The sequence below is a fragment of the Monodon monoceros genome, unplaced genomic scaffold (assembly GCF_005190385.1).
Source record: "Monodon monoceros isolate NGI ecotype Baffin Bay Population unplaced genomic scaffold, NGI_Narwhal_1 Super_Scaffold_22, whole genome shotgun sequence".
Classification (NCBI taxonomy): domain Eukaryota; kingdom Metazoa; phylum Chordata; class Mammalia; order Artiodactyla; family Monodontidae; genus Monodon; species Monodon monoceros.
In genome coordinates this window covers 6,926,221-6,946,003 of record NW_021703779.1, presented here as the reverse complement: position 1 = coordinate 6,946,003, position 19,783 = coordinate 6,926,221, and the positions used below count along the sequence as shown (strand labels likewise).

At 40.6% G+C, this 19,783-nt stretch overlaps 1 protein-coding gene across 2 annotated transcripts in view; it reads right to left on the bottom strand.

The window, feature by feature from the left end:
• NLGN4X (neuroligin 4 X-linked) overlaps positions 1-19,783 on the bottom strand; it is a 291,389-nt gene that overhangs the window by 123,109 nt on the left and 148,497 nt on the right. The window contains exons 3-4 of one of the 2 annotated variants that reach the window (XM_029241236.1): positions 4,287-4,346; positions 594-746 (exon numbers count right to left, since the gene is read on the bottom strand). In XM_029241236.1, the coding sequence (XP_029097069.1) occupies positions 594-746; positions 4,287-4,346 (213 nt within the window). The remainder of the gene's footprint in view (positions 1-593; positions 747-4,286; positions 4,347-19,783) is intronic. The other variant, XM_029241237.1, reaches the window with a different exon arrangement.

Here is a 19,783-nt window from a genome sequence, read left to right as displayed (position 1 = left end):
AAAGCCATCAAATTACAAAATTCAAATAGGAGTATTCCATCTCACGTAAATGCAACAGCCATGCAACTCTTCAAGATACAACAGACACAGACAACGCATTAAGGAATTAAGTAAAAGATTTTCCGACACACAAGTAACCGGTTAACACACCTACAAAACCACAAAAGAAAGCTAATGTCTGTGGCCATTATCTACCATTACCAAGTTATCACCTATTACCAAATGCGTTATGAGACACGTCTCCAAGCTGTGTTCCTTCCACAGGGTTATGCTAAGCCCACAGAAAGAAAAGTGCTTTCAATAAAGCATCATGTTCATCCAATCACCTTGGAGGCTGCATGTGTTTGAGGGGGATCCTAGGAAATGAAATTCCTGGATTAAAAAGTGCAAACTTTGAACAACAACAACAACAAAAAACAGACGGCGCTGCGTGAACGTTAAGGGACAAATATATCTTGCAGCATGAAGTGAGCTCTGTGTAGTAGAGATTTCTAGGAATTAGAGTAACACAGTTGGAATCAACGAGCCCCAAACCAAAAGCAGAACTTCCTCATGGCCTCCTGTGCGGTGATCAGCAAGAGGGAATCACTCACCTAGAATCCCCAGGCGGTAGTTAACTGTGATCACGATGACATTGCCGTAGCTCGCTAGAATACTGCCGTCAATCATGTTGCCTGTGCCCTCCATGTAAGACCCGCCATGGATGTACACCATTACTGGCTTCTTACTGTTCTGATCATGGATGTCTGGAAAAAAAAGCCAAGTAAGGAAACACAATAAAACATCATGCTGATTAACCAATGCTAAGTCAAGGGCAAAGGACGTGGGTGACTTTTCCTAGTTTAGATTGGAATCAATCGCATGGCCCCTTTTTAAATTAGGTATGCTCTTGGTAAGATGGCTTAAGGAAAATGGTCAATGTTGTTATATTTTGTATTCATAGAAATGATGCAGGCATTGGAAGGAACGTGTATGCAGGTGTAGGTTTCTGTATGTATCTACAACACTAAATATGCAAGGATGGAGATGAAATGCATCTTCCCTAAAGAGTGCTCAAACCCTAGAAGGGCATCTACTACAAAATATATTTTTATCATCTAAGTAAGTGTGAAATCAACGTCAAAATGATAATTTATTTTTACTGTAACTTCTATCTTCAGTCAAAGAGGAGCTTATAGATTCATTTCAACTTAACAACGAGAACATAAAACTAGTCATGAAACTGTAAGCTGTCAATACAGGGCCCATGATGACAAAAAAACAAATACATGGTTAAAAATGATCAACAGGACAGAAATGTGTAAAAACAAAACAAAATGTCCAAGCAAGTGTCTTTTCTCTAATTTACCGATTGCAGTAATATCCCAACTTAAGTGACAAAAAAAGAGAGAGAGAGAGAGAGAGAGAGAGAGAGAGAGAGAGAGAGAGAGAGAGAGAGAGGAGAGCTGGGATAAAAATGGCACAAGATTCCAACCTCAAGATGAAAGTTTGGCAACGCTACATATTTTTACAGGGAATATAAACTCCCATCGTGCTTTGCAACCAGAGTACCCAGAGTCATCATTATTTTATTTAACAATGATGTGAAAATCCTATTTTGCAATGTTCTGTGACAACAGAAGTTTGGAGACCATATGTCTATTTGTAGAGCCTACTTTCTGAAAAGTTGTGATGAAATAACTTGTTTGGTGGAAATCATTCCTTGGGCTTTTTTACCTTGAATGCTGAAGAATCCCGACCTTGATTCTAATGATTTCTGGATATTTATGTATTGTGTATACATATATATGTGTGTGTCATTTAAATATCTGTGTATCAGAAGAAAACCAAATGTATCCATGTACATTTATTTTCATTTTTTCTTAAATAAAAACTTTTTTTCCCTAATTCATGGAGACGCTTTTGAACTATCAGAAAGGAATTTTAAGGCAACAAACCACCCTTTGGATGGTGGCTGCGTATAAAATGAATTACGATCGTGGTCTCAGAACAGGCTCCTGGGCGCCACCATAGAGCATCCCGAAGGCAAAAGAAACCCAGTGGTCACAGTCAAGTGCAGAAAAAAGTGTCAAGCTGCCCCTGTGTCTGCAAATATTTAATCTGTCGCAGAACACTATTTTCTCCTGTAAAACTTAAATACGGGGCTTCCCTGGTGGCGCAGTGGTTAGAGTCCGCCTGCCAATGCAGGGGACGCGGGTTCGTGCCCAGGTCCGGGAAGATCCCACATGCCGCGGAGCGGCTGCGCCCGTGAGCCATGGCCGCTGAGCCTGCGCGTCCGGAGCCTGTGCTCCGCAACGGGACAGGCCGCGGCAATGAGAGGCCCGCGTACCGCAAAAAAAAAAAAAACTTAAATACGAAGTAAAAATCATTTTTTAATCCTTCACTCATCATATATGCTACATGGAATTTTTAAATAAATCACCGTCCCTACAGGGGTCTGGCGTTTTACACTATCCACCCCTCTCTCTGGACTCTGATTTGCTGTGCTAGCCCTTATTTATGTTACCATTCTGCAGTAGGCGGCACGCTACTCCACTGTGGCAAAGGAAGGAGTTGAGAGTTTGAGGGCTGCTTTACGGGGTTCCCTCACAGAAAACGTTAGGTTAGCGGCTCTTACCTCCGAGACACAAAGAACAAGGTTCTCATGAGGTTGAGGAAGAAATAACCAGATGCCAGATTCGTGCAAAGTTAAGAAAATGATCATAGTTGCTTGGTATTAAAGGAAAACTAGACGGAAAAAACTAGAAGGAAAATTACTGTTAACAGTAATAAAGGTGACTGGTGAGCACTGGGAAAACAGATCCTAACGGTCAAAAGGGAATAATACACTGAAAAGCCAGAAAAAAGCAAGATGCAAACTAACACCCATAGTTGGCTATACAGGGATACGGGTAAAACTACAGGTGTCCTGAGGCCTCATAAAGGAGAGGCTAGGTGCTGATTCAGGTGCAGGTATGATACTCCAAGGCCATCAGAAGAACTTTCTTAGAGGGTTATTAGAAGCAGGGAGAACCCTATGAACGCAGGTAAAAAAAAAAAAAAATTAACTAACAGTAGTGTTGAGAGAACAGCAGGCACGAGAAAGCAACAAAGGCAAAACTTCTTTTCTCGTAGAGCCACTGATTCATGAAAAAACTCAAAAAGGGCAGGAAAACCAAGCAAGTGACGAAAAGGGACTTTGAGGGCAGTTTTGCTTCCCAGCAAGGATAGCTCCCCACTGCACTTTAAACTGCCTTTCAGCCAGAGAACCATAGGTCCATCGAGGGCCTTCAACGTTTTAAGGTAAATAAACGGAGATCCATGCCTTTTGCTACTCAGATGGGAAAAACATGTTTTCACCCAGCCTACACAGCCTTAGAGCCAGCAAAGGCTGACATGAAACATTTGTTTTTTCTTTTCTTCTAAACCATTTATTCTGCTGAAGGAAGAGGATACAACGTGCTAATGATGGTTTAGATGTCATGTTAGCTTCCATCTTTAAAAAAAAAATCACTTTACTTCTAGTGTATAATCTGTCAAACAATTTGAGATCCTTCAAGAAGAAACTCTCCACAGCAGCTAAACATTTTTTGGGGAAAAATGTTCTTAAAGCAGCTGTGGTGTGAAGACAAAGATGCATAGAGCTAACTTTTTGAAAAATTTCAGTTCCATCCCCCCTTTTTTTTTCCTTAAAGCTGATAAAAGGCAGTTCTGAAAGAAACAAACTTCTCTTTAAGACACTTTTTCATGTATTTTACTGTGAGCCAGAGAAGATTCTTTGAAAATCCCATTTTGGAATCAGTATGTTTGAAAAAAAAAAAACAACACTAAAAACAAACAAAAACAGAAATGCCAGCCCCCTGAAAAGTTCTACTGAGGTGTCTCACCGTCCACAGAAGAAATTAAGAAGACCAAAGCTCCAAAATACAAAATTATAAGATAACATTTGGAAGAAAGAAAAGAAAGCATACATGCATGTTTTAAAATTTCATTTTCTCTTCCTGTGACCAAGCCAAAAAAAAAAAAAAAAAAAAGAAAAAGAGTTTCCTTGTAAATTGCATTTTGTTACTCACTTCATACTGAGAAACATTTATACATGTTCTCCCAGGTGATTTGCAGTCATCTACACGGTCATTGGGATTAAAAATGACAGTGGTTTCCAAACAAGAAGAAAATGAAGCACACAAAAGTGTACTCACTTCAGATAAGGGAGGAAAAACAGGTTGAAATGAAAAAAAGAAAAAAAAAAGAACGAAAGATATAAAATCATGCACCAAGGTCGAGCTTTGAAAAAAAACAAAAAATACCTTCATCTTCACCACGGTCATTACTGGTTATACCATCAGCGTTTTTCTTTGTGTTGGCTCCTGGTGTCATATTGAGAAGGAAAATAAAGGGAAAAAAGAGAATTCAAAAACAACAGGTTTGCAAAAAAGTCAGAAGAAAGAGAGCTACTACCCCAGTAAAAGAAAAAAAAATAATGTCATACAAAAAGTTGAAATCTGTTACATTTGGACTTCAAAAACATGAAATAGGGAGATGCAAAATGCATATAAACATAAATATGTCAAGAAGAACAAATTCAAAATGTTACTTGCAAAAAATATTAGATACTCTGTGAAAATGCAGTTTGAGGGTTAAAATGATACTACTGCAAAAAAAAAAAAAACTAATGTGAGTTGAAAAAAAAAGAAAATTATTTTAAAAAGGGTTTCCCACATTTTATAAAGAAATGCATATGAAGCATTCAAATGTTCCTCTAGTTTTAACATGTTATAATCTAGATAAATTTTTGAAATGTCACTGATACAGTTTGCTTAGGAAATTCCATAATGTAAGAAGAAACACATTTAAACAATAAACATGAAAGAACTTTAATCAAAATATCTTAAAACCAACATTAGTTTCATGCATAAGAACTTAAAAGCACACTTATAATAAAAATCAGAAATGTCGCTACTTTATTTAAATCATGAAGACTCACCTATCCCCAGTAGCTAGAGGATACTGCACATTATTTATTCCTTTTGTCTACTGTAAACAAACTACCACTTTCAATAAGTATTTCTGAAGTCAAGATAAAACAGTATAAATAATTTTTTTCTGTGTTTGAAACACTTATTAAATATTGCTTGAATGTTATTTTTATTTGTATAAATAAATAAATAAATAAATAAATAAATGAATTCACCTACCTGGATGACCTGAAACATAAACCGCCTTGAAATTTCCATGTAGGCAAAATGAACAGAGGGTCCCTTAACCACGCCAAAAAAAAACGGAAAAAAGGTAAAAAACAAAACTCTCCTATGCTCTCCGTATGCAGTGTGCCATTTTGGTTTTTCTATTTTCCAGATACAAGAAGCTAAAACATTCAATACCACTTGAGGTGTTTAATTAGCTCAACTGCCTTCTTTTTATAGACAGGCACAGCCCACAGGTATGCCTATGGCACTTCTGGATAACTCGAATTGTGGCCATCAGTTAAAATGGTCTTTGCCTTCCTCCACGGATACATGGGTTAAGGGAGAGGAAATTTAGTCACTATCACCCACAACACTTGTGGCTGGAAAGCTTCCTTCAGTTCTACATAGCTCAGAGGGGCTTAAACATATTTTGAAACCAAGATCTGCCGTTGCTGGTTTTATAGCTCAGTACGGGTTGATTATGGTCAATTTCATGTGGATAAACAAACAGAACTGGGATGGTAGGTGGAAACCGGATCCCTTGTGTTTGTTGATTTTTGAGATTTAAATTTCCCACTGTAGACAATTTCAAGTTACCAATCTAATCTAAAGTCATTGACAAGAGCTTGGAAAAGAAAAGCCCAAGACCCTTTGAAACTCAAGCCTACTACCAGTTTCACGCCATCTACTTGAAAGTAGAATGGAGTCTTCTAGGGGACCACCTGTTTTCCTTACAGCACGTTCAAGTCCCATCTTTTAGAAGGTACCATGACACAAACGTGTCTGCCTATTATAGTCATCAGCTTAACATGGAAATCAATTCACGTCCAAGAATTCCACTGTGCTGAAAGAACTTAAAACAAACTAAAAAAGAAAAAAAAAAATCTCATCAATTTAGCTCCATTGTCTTTTGGGCTGTTTTGGTCAGAGTTTATCAATATAAAACTGATTTCAAAGCTATCTCATGGGCTGAATTTATGGCAAAATCATGTTAAGAAGCGTATAAGAAATGCCCTTCTCAGAGAAACAGGCTACACGGATGACAGAACTAAAATCCTTCTCATTTCTGAAAAACATTTCAATTTTTTGAAGATTTTCTATGTTTGTAGAGAAACAGGTCACCTCTTTCATTAAAAAAGAGAAGACACTAGAAAAATAAAGGTGTAGTCAAAACACATGCAGTGGATTAGGGGAGAGAAAATGTTGTCTGATGAAGCTGATTCCCTCCTAGAAAATGTGCCCCTTTAAAAAGTTTGACCGGGGGCTTCCCTGGTGGCGCAGTGGTTGAGAGTCCGCCTGCCGATGCAGGGAACACGGGTTCGTGCCCCGGTCCGGGAAGATCCCACATGCCGCGGAGCGGCTGGGCCCGTGAGCCATGGCCACTAAGCCTGCGCGTCCGGAGCCTGTGCTCCGCAACGGGAGAGGCCCCAACAGTGAGAGGCCCGCGTACCGCAAAAAAAAAATAAAAAAGTTTGACCAGCTCTTCTGAGCACCAGCCTTCCCACAGCAGTCGGCATTAAGAAAGGTCTTTAATTAGGACTCCATACCTGGACTTTGCCTTTCCCACGAGCCTGTCCTAATATCCCTGCCTTCTTCTGGATTTTCTTCTTATAAAACTCTTCTGTCTTCCCGGCTGCAGCTGGAAACTCAGGCGCATGATCGCTGGACTGGCTCAAACCCAAACAAAGGCCTTTCTACAAGGTCTGGGGTGAGTTAAATGCCAGAGCTCTTTCCCAAGACCCAATTCTCAATGTCTTCAGGCTCACCCTCAGTGCGTGAAGTTTGAGTAATCTGAAATTCTCCCCGGGGGCAGGAGGAGAGGCAGTATTCAAGGAGACTTCCCTCCAAAGATGGAGGAAGACGTTCTAAAGATTGACGGTGCTTTGAAAATTGGTATAACCTAGATACATCACTGATTAAATGGTAATCCAGGGTAGTCTCTTTGACTCTTTACCAAACTCCTTTGTTCAACCAAGTGTGATTTTTAAAGGCTCTCCTGAGGTATAATTTTAAATCATAAAATCAACTCATCAAGGTGTCAAGTTCAAGGATTGTTTTCTTAGTCAATGTATGGAGTTGTGCAACTAGCAACATAATCCGATTTTAGAATATCTCCTTCACCCCAAAATGACTGCTGGTGCGCAACTGCCGGCATTTCATGTGCGTAACCTCGGTCTCACTTAGTCAACTGGTGACTTGGTCTAGATTTGCCATTTCTGTGCATTTCCCATAAATAAATTCACATAGTATGTAGCCTTTCGTGTTTTGCTTCGTTCACTCAGCATAATGTTCTCAAAGTCCATCCGTGTTGTAGCCTGCATCAGTATTTCCTTCCTATTACTCATACAGATGAATAAGTCTACTGTATGGCTACACCGCATTTTGTTTATCCACTCATCTGCTGACTGACACGCCATCTGTCTTATTTCCACTTGGTGGCCAGTATGAATAACGCTGCTATGAACATTTATATGCAATATTTTTTAAGGATGTATATTTTCTTGGGCGTACATCAAGGAGTGGAATTGCTATGTCACATGGCGCATTTATGTTTAGTACTTTAAGAAACTGACAGACTGTTTTCCAAATCAGCTGTATCACCGTATATCCCCGTCAGCAGTATATGCAGGTTCCACTCTCTCCACCTCCTACCCAAGACGTGTTATTATCTGTTTGATTATATGCATCCTAAGAGGTGTCAGACGGTGCCTCGCTGTGGTTTTAATTTGCATTTCGCGAATGACTTAATCACACCAAGGATCTTCTCCTGTACTATCTTCTTTGGCGGGATGGCTATTCAAATATTTTCCCCGTTTTTTAAATTGGGTTCTTTGTTCCTTACTCTTGAACTGTAATTATATTTTTTAGAGACAGGTCTTTTGCCAGAAAGATGATGTGCAAATCTTTTCTCCCGGTCTGTGTCTTCTCTTTTGATTTTCTCAATGGTGTTTTCTGAAGTGCAAAATTTTTTAATTCTGACCAAGTCTAACTTACCGACTGGTTTTTTTTTTAAAGCTTGTGTTTTTGATATCACATCTAGGAAATTCCACCTAGTGAAAGGCCCTGAAGATTTCATGTTTTTTCCTAGATGTTTAAAAGTTTTACTTCTTATACCTTTCATTTATTTTGAGTCAATGTTGGCATATGATATGAGGGAAGGTTTGAAATGCATCCTTTATTCAATTGTCTCAGCACCACGTATTGAAGACACTCTTTCCTCAGTGAATTGCTGTGACACTACTCTTGCGAGTCAATTGCATATAAACGTGAGGGTTTATTTCTGAACTCTTTAATTATATCCCCTTCTATATTTCTACTTTTTAATATTTATTTTATTTATTTAATTTATTTATCTGGTTGCACCTGGTCTTAGTTGCAGCTGGCAGGCTCCTTAGTTGTGGCATGTGAACTGTTAGTTTTGGCACGTGGGATCTAGTTCCCTGACCAGGGATGGAACCCGGGCCCTCTGCATTGGGAGCTTGGAGTCTTAACCACTGTGCCACCAAGGGAAGTCCCTCCTTCGATATTTCTATCCACATGAGTACCCTACTGTCCGAGCTTTAGAGTACGTTTTGAAACAGGGAAAGGCAAGTCCTCCAACTTTCTTCTGCTTTTTCAAGATAGTTTGGTTTTTCTAGGTGCTCCGCCACTCCAGGCAAACGTTCCAATGAGCTTGTCGACGGAAGCAAAAAACACCTGCTGAGATTTTGCTGGACATTATTTGCCAAACTACAATTTTAAATTAATTTTATAGAGCAGAGTCTAACCCAGAAACATAATTAGATATCGCCTTTAATGTTCTTGGTATATTGAATTTCCCACCCTTTTGTTCTTTTTTCCATAAGCTGCTGCAATATTTGTTCCCTCAATTATAGCTAATTAAATGGCCTAAAAACCAACTGAGTTCTCTTGAGTATCTCATTTAGTTACAATCATGAACTATGTAAACACAGGTGTTGGAGGACACAGGGAAAAAGATTCTGCTGTAATTTATTCCAGAGTAAACCCATCCCGCAGCTGCTGAAAAGGCATTTCAAAGTCCAGACAGGCCATGAGTTTTCTCCTGGTCCCCAAAAGAGCAGAACAATATTCCTTTACATCTAATAATTAGCATCTCCAGCAAACCTCAGTGGGGAAATGGCTCTAAATATTAAAGGGAATACTGAAATAACTTCAAACAAATATATTCCATTATTAAAATTTAAATATGATTTTATAAATAAAAGATCTCAATGTCCCAAGTCCTGAAGGATGTCCATGGTTTTTTATACCTGTTCTTCTGATGTTCCCTTTTAGTGCTTTATCTACATCATTTTCAAAAGTCAAACTATTTAAAATAGTACTTTGTATCATAAATGTAACAGGAACCCTTTGCAGACAATTCGGAAAACGTAGACCAACCAGAGTCAATGAGAAAATAAAAGTCTATGGAAAACTTCTAGATGCTGCAGTTAACATTTTGAGGCAGGAAACTACTTTTATAAATGTTCTTTTTAACATACATTAAGTTATGGCGCCATCAAAGTATGCAAATCATGAAATAAAGTCACCAATGGTGTTATGTGATCACGTTATCTACACAATATAAAGAAATGACAGAACCCCAAAAAAACCTTTCCAATTATTGCTCTTAATGCAAGATATCCTATTAAAATGTATTTATCAGCTCATACTTATTTTTTTTTTTTTCCGGTCCCTTCCAAGGGCAAATTCCAAGTCCTTCTTAATCTTGTTATCTCAAGGAAACATCTTAAAAAGAGCCTGTCTGGCTAAATGCATTGTTTTCCATACAGAGGAAGTTGTATACTGGGGTATGGGAGAGAGAAATGCTTTCTTGGCCATCACAGATGTGATTGATTAGTTAGCCACTGGGCCACAGAGGAATACTTCTTTAATGTAATCAATCCTGGTAGGAGACCAGCAAGCAATTAAGATACCCTGGGGCTCACTCCAGCAATGAACTGACTGGGACCTGCCCCACCTCAAGCTGTCCTCATTAGTTTATTCACTGGTACACCCATTCCTCCTGCAAACGTGTACTGACACTTCAAGTACGCTGGCCCCGGCCAGGCGAGGAGAGGCAGCTAAGGCAGACACACCCACCCTGAAGGAGGTCACTCCTATCTGAGATCGACTTGCACAGGATGACTCCGATGGGGCTGATGAATGTCTTCATTCATTTACTCTCTTGGTTGGGAGTTGTCTATGATGGGAAGGTGCTTGCTTGCTGAGGACGTGGTGGGCACCAATAAGTAAGCATGCATGGGTGAGCTAGGGTGAGGGCTCACTTTCTATAAGCAAAGGAGGTGGGCTGCTCTGAGTGGGAGGGGAAGGGGAACAGGGGCAATCAAGACCCCAGGAGAGGGAAGCAGGGCAGGAACCCCACTGGGATACCTCTTCCGTCACCCCTACACCTTGATGATGGGCTGTAACAGAGATAAACACTTGTGGATGAAGAATGTCGCCTACCATATCAGTAAACAAAGGATGCTGCAGCCATCAAGCCCTCAGCCACTGGCATCCAGATGGGATTCAGGATGGAGACAAGTTGGAAACTCGCCCAAGACAGTTAATGGGATATCAAAGGAATGACTTCAGTCAGCCCAGACTCTTGCATCTTCCCATACATAGAAAAATGCTAAATCCATTAACTTGAGATGTCTGGTTTTCATTAATTAACAGTCATCTTTTGATGCTCTGACTACCTGGTCTTTGTTGCAAAAACTCCTATACATCCAGGCTCCTCCCCTACCTCTTTGGGGCAGCCCCTCAGAGCTATCTGAGTTGCTGTGTCCCACACTTAAGCTCTCAGAAAGTCTGCCAAAGAAAACGTAATTCTCAACTTTTAGGTTGTGCATTTTTCAGTCCACACTCTCCACACACGAATCATAACATATGCTCTAACCTCCACGTTCACATTAATTAGCACAGTGAATCTCAAAGGCAACATGAAACATTTTATCTGTGGGTCCATCCAATGTATGTGCCGCTTGAAAACTTGGCACCTACAGAAAAGTTCAACTTCTGCACTTGAAGAAATCAGCATAGCTGACCTACTCCTTCATGTTTGCTTCTCCCTGAAATCAGAATATCTAAACAAGACCAAGTTACATGACTAACAAAAATATGTGTACATCTGGGAAGCTTGTCTAATGGAACCTTCAATAAAGTGATTCCCTGAAACCAGCATTTGGAATGATTTATCTCTTTTTTTTTTATACATGCCATGGCAATGCAGGAAGATCACGTTTGTGATTAGCCCTGAAGGCCACTCTTTCATAACGTGGGAGAAGGGTTTTGGTGACCAGAAAGCCTTAGAAAAAACAACACCTACAAGGGGGGTGTATGGAAATTTATGGCCCTAAAGTCATCAGCAGAGTTATACTTTGAAAAAAAAAGTTCAGAAAGCTATCTCTGAATTTGAAGATCTCTGCCCCAGAATATATAAAGAGATATAGAATCACGGAGTTACAGGATGTAGTTGATTGGCAAAAGTTCCCCAATTTTACAATCCTCCCTGTGATTTTGTGAGTTTGTGTTCCCACCATTTGGATCTTGAAAGGTTTTATGATTTGTTTTTCCAACAGAAAAAAAATGATGATGGACCAGTTCCAAGCCTGGGACCCCAAGGTCCTCATACCTGTGGAGTTCATAATCCACGTGTGTCGGTCAAGCACAGATGAGCATCCTTGTTGAGAAAGACCTTGCCCAGTGGGCACCTGTGACCTGCAAGCTGATCCCAGACACAAGAACCTCCCAGCTGAGGACACTCAAGATTTCCAACCCAAAGCACCATGCACTAAATAAAGGATGATTTAAAAAGCTGAGATTTGGTATACAAACAGCTCATACAACTCAATAACAAAAAACCAAAAAACCCAATGGAAAAATGGGCAGAAGACCTAAATACACTTTTCTCCGAAGAAGACATACAGATGGCCAACAGATGCTCTGAAAAAGAAACAAGGGCTTTTTCTACTCAGGAAAATCTGCATCAGGCAACACAAAGCAAATATTTATTTAAGAAGAATCTTTCTAGAAATACAAATAGACAAAAGGCACATGAAAAGATGCTCAACATCACTAATTATTAGAAAAACACAAATCAGAACTACAGTGAGGTATCACCACACACCAATCGGAATGGCCATGACCAAAATGTCTACAAACAATAAATGCTGGAGAGGGTGTGGAGAAAAGGGAACCCTCCTACACTGTTGGTGGGAATGTAAATTGGTGCAGACACTATGGAAAACTGTCTGGAAGTTCCTCAACAAACTAACGGTAGAGCTACCATATGATCCAGCAATCGCACTCCTGGGCAAATATCTGTAGAAAACTCGAATTCGAAAAGATACATGCCCCCCAGTGTTCAAGGCAGCACTATTTACAATAGCCAGGACATGGAAGCAACCTAATTGTCCATCAACAGAGGAATGGATAAAGAAAATGTAGTACATGTATACAATGGAATATTACTCAGCCATAAAAAAGAAGAAAATAATGCCATTTCCAGCAACATGGATAGACCAAGAGACTGCCATACTAAGTGAAGTCAGAGAAAGACAAATATTATATAATATCATTTATATGTGGAATCTAAAAAATACTACAAGTGAATCTGTATGTCAAACAGAAACAGACTCACAGACGCAGAAAACAAACTTATGGTAACCAAAGGGAGAAGCGGGTAGGGATAAACTAGGAGTACGGGACCAACAGATACAAACTGCTATACATAAAATAGAAAAGCAACAAGGATTTACTTTATAACACAGGGAACTATACTCAATATCTTGTAATAACCTATAATAGAAAATCATCTAAAAAATATAGATGTTTATATATATATACTATATCTGAATCACTTTTCTGTACACCTGAAACTAACACAATATTGTAAATCAACTATACTTTAAAAAAAGAAAAGGAAAAAAAGAATTCTGCCGCTTAATTTACCTTGGATTGTCATTTCAGGAAAATTAAAGGCATATTTTTGCGATTACAGTAAAAATAGGTCTAATTCTTTCTAACATTCTGGCACTTCAAAATGCCTCACTGCAATAATGGGAATAGTAAGCGCAGTGGGTTCTTTTTGTGGGTGGGGTATGTTTACTTTCTCTCTGACTGGCTTTGGAAGCAGATGGAGAAAAATATGAGTAATAATTTTCCTTTCTTGTTTAGCTGGAATTAGGAAGCACTGATTTCACACTTTGCCTGGTAGGAATCAAAATAAATCTAAAACTTTATAGGTGTCTGATATATGTCTATGCTTCTTATTAAAATCTCAGGGCACTGCACAGACTTCCATAAGCATTTTTTTTTTTTTTGGCTGCACTGGGTCTTCGTTGTGGTGCACGGGCTTCTCATTGTGGTGGCTTCTCTTGCTGCAGAGCACGGGCTGTAGGAGCGTAGGCTTCAGTAGTTGTGGCTTGTGGGCTCAGTACTTGTGGCACACGGGCTGAGTTGCTCCGCGGCGTGTGGGATCTTCCCGGACCAGGGCTCGAACCTGTGTGCCCTGAGTTGGCAGGCTGATTCCCAACCACTGCGCCACCAGGGAAGCCCCCATAAGCAGTTTTTGTTATGAACTGTGCTACTGAAATATTTCTGCTCACAGGAATGATAGACAGATCCAATTAGATTTACATCAATCTCCCCCAATTTTATTAGCACTTTTACCTGATAGAATGTATTCCCCCTAACAGTCTCTGTGAGTTTGAGATTAAATGACAATGTATTTAAAACTGGAACTAATTTAGTATTGAATTATGCTTGACGTTTTTTATGCATCTTTATTCAGAAAAAGCGTGTTGAAAATGAAATTGGCTTTGGTTTGCCCTGAGACACCTCTTGAAATATAGTTGTACTAAAAAAAAATAAACAATAAACCTGTGTGTGTGTGTGTGTGTGTGTGGGAGAGAGAGAGAGAGAGAGAGAGAGAGAGAGAGAGAGAGAGAGAGAGAGAGAGAGAGAGGGAGAGAGAGAGAGAATACACACACACATTCTTGCCAAGAGAGTCTGGAAGATTTTCCGTGGTTTTCCTAGTGTTAACTGTGATCAAAAGCTTCTTTATGTAGCCAGAACACACACCACTGATAATGGGTGAAATCTCTATGTGAGTTTTTGGTGTGGAGGGCAAGAATTACGAGGAACTGGAAGCTTCAGCTTATTCTCCTTTTTCTGTCTAGGTAAAAGAATAAACTGAAAACGATAGATACATAAGTATGTATAACTGAATCACTTCGCTCTATGCGTGAAACTGACATAACGTTGTAAATCAACTGTACTTCAATAAAATAAATATTTATTTTTTAAATTTTAATAAATTTTAATTTATTAAATTAATAAATTTTAATTTATTAAAATTAAAAATTTTAATAAAATTTTTAATTTTATTCTTTTACTAGAATAAACTGTCTGCCTCAAAAGTGGCTTGTCTATCTTTACCAGGCAAATCACTCAAGCTGTCTTTGGCTTTCCTTGACTCTGCGTCTAACATGGGGACCTAGCAGGCAATCACGTCCTCAGAATCAAATGAAGTCTAGATTTGTACAAAATCATCCCACTCTTCAATGCCTGACCCTGTGGAGCCAGAAGATGCAAATGATATGACCCCAGTTAAAGGCCCCAAGAAATAGATATTTTTTTAAGAATCACAAAGTCACCGAGGAGTCTTTGGAATGTATGATCGTCATTACTTCAGATAAGGACTACGGCCACTTCATCCACTTTTGAACTTAGTGACTGGCCACCATAGAGCTGTCCCTTGTTCTGCTCAGTTAGAAACTAAAGGATGTACTGATATAAACAACAGAGATGTCAACCAGAAAACAAACTTAAGGGAAATGACTCTCAACCCTTTTTTCTTTTTTTGTTTGGCTGTGTTGGGTCTTCACAGCTGCACGCGGGCTTTCTCTAGTTGCGGCGAGCGGGGGCTACTCTTTGTTGTGGTGCGCGGGTTTCTCATTGCGGTGGCTTCTCCTGTGGAGCACGGGCTCTAGGTGCACGGGCTTCAGTAGATGTGGCACGTGGGCTCAGTAGTTGTGGCACGTGGGCTTAGTTGCTCTGCAGCATGTGGGACCTTCCCGGACCAGGGCTCGAACCCATGTCCCCTGCGATGGCAGGAGGATTCTTTGCCACTGCACCACCAGAGCACTCATTCACATTCACACAGACACACACAGACACACACACACACACACTCAGCCATGTGTACACGCAGACTGGCACACAGCCTCCTAACACCCCAACATACACCTCCATCAAAGAGGTCGTTTTAGATCAGAAATGTGTCTGGTTCCCCAGCATGCTTGATATTTGTAAACCAAAGCCAATGTGACGGTTTTCCCTTAAAAGTACATGCCTCCTTTTCCTATTAACACCCTAATTTTGTTTCTGTGTTATAGAAAATTAACATTCCTGTACTTGCTACTAACTACCGTGTGACTAGAGTGGAATAAAAAAAATGGGAACATCAACACAGAATATGAAGTACCCAAATATTTATAGTGACTAAGCAAAACGCTATCAGGATTACACCCTAAAATAATGAAGACTAGGAAAGCATTATACTCTTTCCTTTAATCCAATCGTCAGGAACTTTCTGAAGGGGGAGCTTAAAAGAATCACTTAACCAGAAATACCTTGCCTAAGAATCTACTGGTTCCCTAGTAAGATGTGAACGCTGCCTTGCGCACAGCCAGTGATTCGTAAGCGCTGGCTCATATGAGTGCCAGGTGGTGTTGTTTTAATGGCTCCCCAAGTATTTACTGCATGTTTCTGCCTCCCAGGTTCTCTTACTAGATTCTGAGGCTGTGATCCATCTAAATCTCCCTCCTGGGACTCACTGTCTAACTTTGGAAACCTCAGAACGCCCAGTGCAAGTACCAGCAGCTGTATGGCATGCACCCCAGGGTCTACTCCACAGGAGGAAACCACCCCTCGATTCATGTGTTCCAGCAATGTTTCGTGGGTGTCCCTGAGGACACTATGCCTTGCATGACAATTACATGGGCGTGTCACTTATATGCCCCACAGTCCCCAAGGATGGCAGGTGTATGTAGACTCTTTCCTGGGCAACCAAATCCACTCAGCAGAGGAAGACCCTGATCAGGGAGGTGCCAGCAGAGTGCTGTGTTAGCATTAAGCGAATCATAATCACTTGTTTTCTACAGGACTCAAGGCTGATGACGTGGAAGGCACGATGTTTTTTTAAGCAAAATCCCATTTGGATTTGAAATGCGAGATATTTTCAAAGTATTTTCATGGATATCGTACATTGGGATGCTCGAAGCATCCTTGGGAATTACAGACGAAGGTTTGTGATGTGCACTTTTTGCTTTCTTTTTTTTTTTTCTCATAAACTTAGATTTTAGGGGAGTTTCACATGTCAAGAAAGATTGTAAAGACAGTAGAGAGAGCTGCCATATACCTCATACCTCTCTTATTAACATCTGGTCCGTGTGTTATAATGAGTGAGCCAATACTGAAATATTATAATTAACTGAAGTCCATACTTTATTGAGGTTTCCTTCATTTTTACCAAATATCCTTTATTATTTTTTTTCTGTCACAGGATCCTACATTCTATTTTAGTCATTATGTCTCCTTAGATTCTTCTTGGCTATGACAGCTTCAGACTTTTCTTGTTTCTTCTGACCTTGACACTTTTGAAGAGCTCTCACCAGGTGTTTTGTAGAGTATCTCACAATTGGTTTTTGCTTTTTTTTTTTTTCTTGACGTTTTTCATGACAAGACTGGGGTTGTGAATTTGGGGAAGGAAGCCTGGACGTCAAGTGTCCTCATCGCATCATATCAAGGGTGCATGTTCTCAGTACGACTTACCCCTGTGAATGTTGACCTTGATCACCTGGCCAAAGTCACATCTGTCAGGTTTCTCCATCATAAAGTGACTCGTTTTTTGCTATTGAGCTGCATGAGCTGCTTGTATATTTTGGAGATTAATCCTTTGTCAGTGGCTTCGTTTGCAAATATTTTCTCCCATTCTGAGGGCTGTCTTCTCCTCTTGTTTATGGTTTCCTTTGCTGTGCAAAAGCTTTGAAGTTTCATTAGGTCCCATTTGTTTATTTTTGTTTCTATTTCCATTTCTCTAGGAGGTGAGTCAAAAAGGACCTTGCCTGTGATTTAGTGTCCATGGACAGATGAATGGATAAAGAAGATGTGGCACATATATACAATGGAATATTACTCAGCCATAAAAAGAAACGAAACTGAGCCATTTGTAGCGAGGTAGATGGACCTAGAGTCTGTCATACAGAGTGAAGTAAGTCAGAAAGAGAAAAACAAATACCGTATGCTAACACATATATATGGAATCTAAAAAAAAATGGTCATGAAGAATCTAGGGGCAGGACAGGAATAAAGACGCAGACTTAGAGAATGGACTTGAGGACACGGGGATGGGGAAGGGTAAGCTGGGACGAAGTGAGAGAGTGGCATGGACATATACACACTACCAAATGTTAAAACAGATAGCTATGTGGGAAGCAGCCGCATAACACAGGGAGATCAGCTCAGTGGTGCTTTGTGACCACCTAGAGGGGTGGGAGAGGGAGAGTGGGAGGGAGATGCAAGAGGGAGGGGATATGGGGATATGTCTATACGTAAAGCTGATTCATTTTGTTACACAGCAGCAAGGAACACACCATTGTAAAGCAATTATACCCCAATAAAGATGTTTTAAATAAATAAAGAAAGTGACTCTTTTCTCCTCCTTGAATTTTAGAATCTCTGAAAGGCAGTCAGCATGCACAGCCAAACCCAAGGAGCAGAGATTCATGCTCCAATGCCTTGAGGGAGAGGATCTCCATAAATCATTTGGAATGCTTCTGCATGGGAGGTGTGTCTTCTCTCCCCAGTGGTAGGGAGAGTCATGCCACCCTTTCCTCAAGAGGTCCACTCCCTAACCCCCAGAGCCTGATAATATGATATGATGCACAGCAACAGGGAATTCAATTCGCAGATGCCCTTAAGGATGACAGTCACCTGACCTTAAAATAAGGACATTTCCTGGATTATCCCAATGGAATCCCAAGAGCCCTTTAGAGTGCAAGGTGAAGGCAGAAGACAATCAGAGTTAGAGAGAGACTGGAAAATGCTAAACTGTTTGGTGGGTTTTATTGTTGTTGTTTGTTTTGTTTTGCTTTTTGCAGATTAAGGAGGGCGCCTTGAGCCAAGGAGTGCAGGTGGCCTCCATAAAAAAAAAAAAAAAATTATCAAAAGATGAGTTTTCCCCTAGATCCTCTAAAGGAACTCAATCCCGCCTACACCTTGATCTTAGCCCAGCGAGACCCATTTGGACTTTTTTTTTTTTTTTTTTTTGCGGTACAGGGGCCTCTCACTGTTGTGGCCTCTCCCGTTGCGGAGCACAGGCTCAGGACGCGCAGGCTCTGCGGCCATGGCTCACGGGCCCAGCCGCTCTGCAGCATGTGGGATCTTCCCGGACCGGGGCACAAACCCGTGTCCCCTGCATCGGCAGGCGGACTCTCAACCACTGCGCCACCAGGGAAGCCCGGAGGTTTTTTTTTTAATACATTTATTTATTTATATATTTATTTTATTTTTGGCTGCTTTGGGTCTTCATTGCTGTGCGTGGGCTTTCTCTATTGCAGCAAGCGGGGGCTACTCTTCTTTGCAGTGCGCGGGCTTCTTATTGCCGTGGCTTCTCTTGTTGCAGAGCACAGGCTCTAGGCGCACGGGCTTCGGTAGTTGCGGCACGCGGGCTCAGTAGCTGTGGCTTGCGGGCTCTAGAGCGCAGGCTCAGTAGTTGTCGCACACGGGCTTAGTTGCTCCGTGGCGTGTGGGATCTTCCCGGACCAGGGCTCAAACCCGTGTCCCTTGCATTGGCAGGCGGATTCTTAACCACTGCGCCACCAGGGGAGTCCCCCGTTTGGCCTTTTGACCTTGAAAACTCCAAGATAAATTTGTGTCATTATAAGCCAGTAACAATGTGGTCATTTGTTACAGCAGCGATGGGAAACTCACATTTCCTGTTTATTTTTTCAGTGATTTAGGACCATATGGGATTGTAGGTATGTATGTATGGGATTGTATGTCTTTTACTACAACAGTACTTAATTTTGTTCCTCAAATTGTTCTAGCTTTGGCCAGTCAGAATGCTTTCACCTGGTTTCTGTGCTCCTTCAATATACCCCCATCGTTGTGGGTGTTTTCTTTGTTTTTTAAGCACTGCCTTGCTTCCGGGCACGGTAAGATGCTTCAGGATCATCTTGTACCTTTTCTGCCCCATTTCTAGAATCAGACATTTCTCCAAGGAGTTCCAGATCCTTCTATGTGACATCTTTACTTTGTAGGTCAAGAAGCTGAAGGAGATCAAATGAGGATGACTTGCCTAAAAGATGCTACGACTACTTGGTGACACAACTAGTATTTACATAACAGGCTTTACATATATAGCTGGGTCTATGATACATGCTAGTCAGTTACAGAGTGAAAATTACCGCATGGCGCTCCTTACCCACACCGTACTGGTCCTCCTATTACTACAACGGTTATTTCAGTAGGACGCTATGGTTAACTAAATTGCCATGTTGGCTTAATACATGCAGGGCACTGGTCCATATACTTTGTAACCGTAT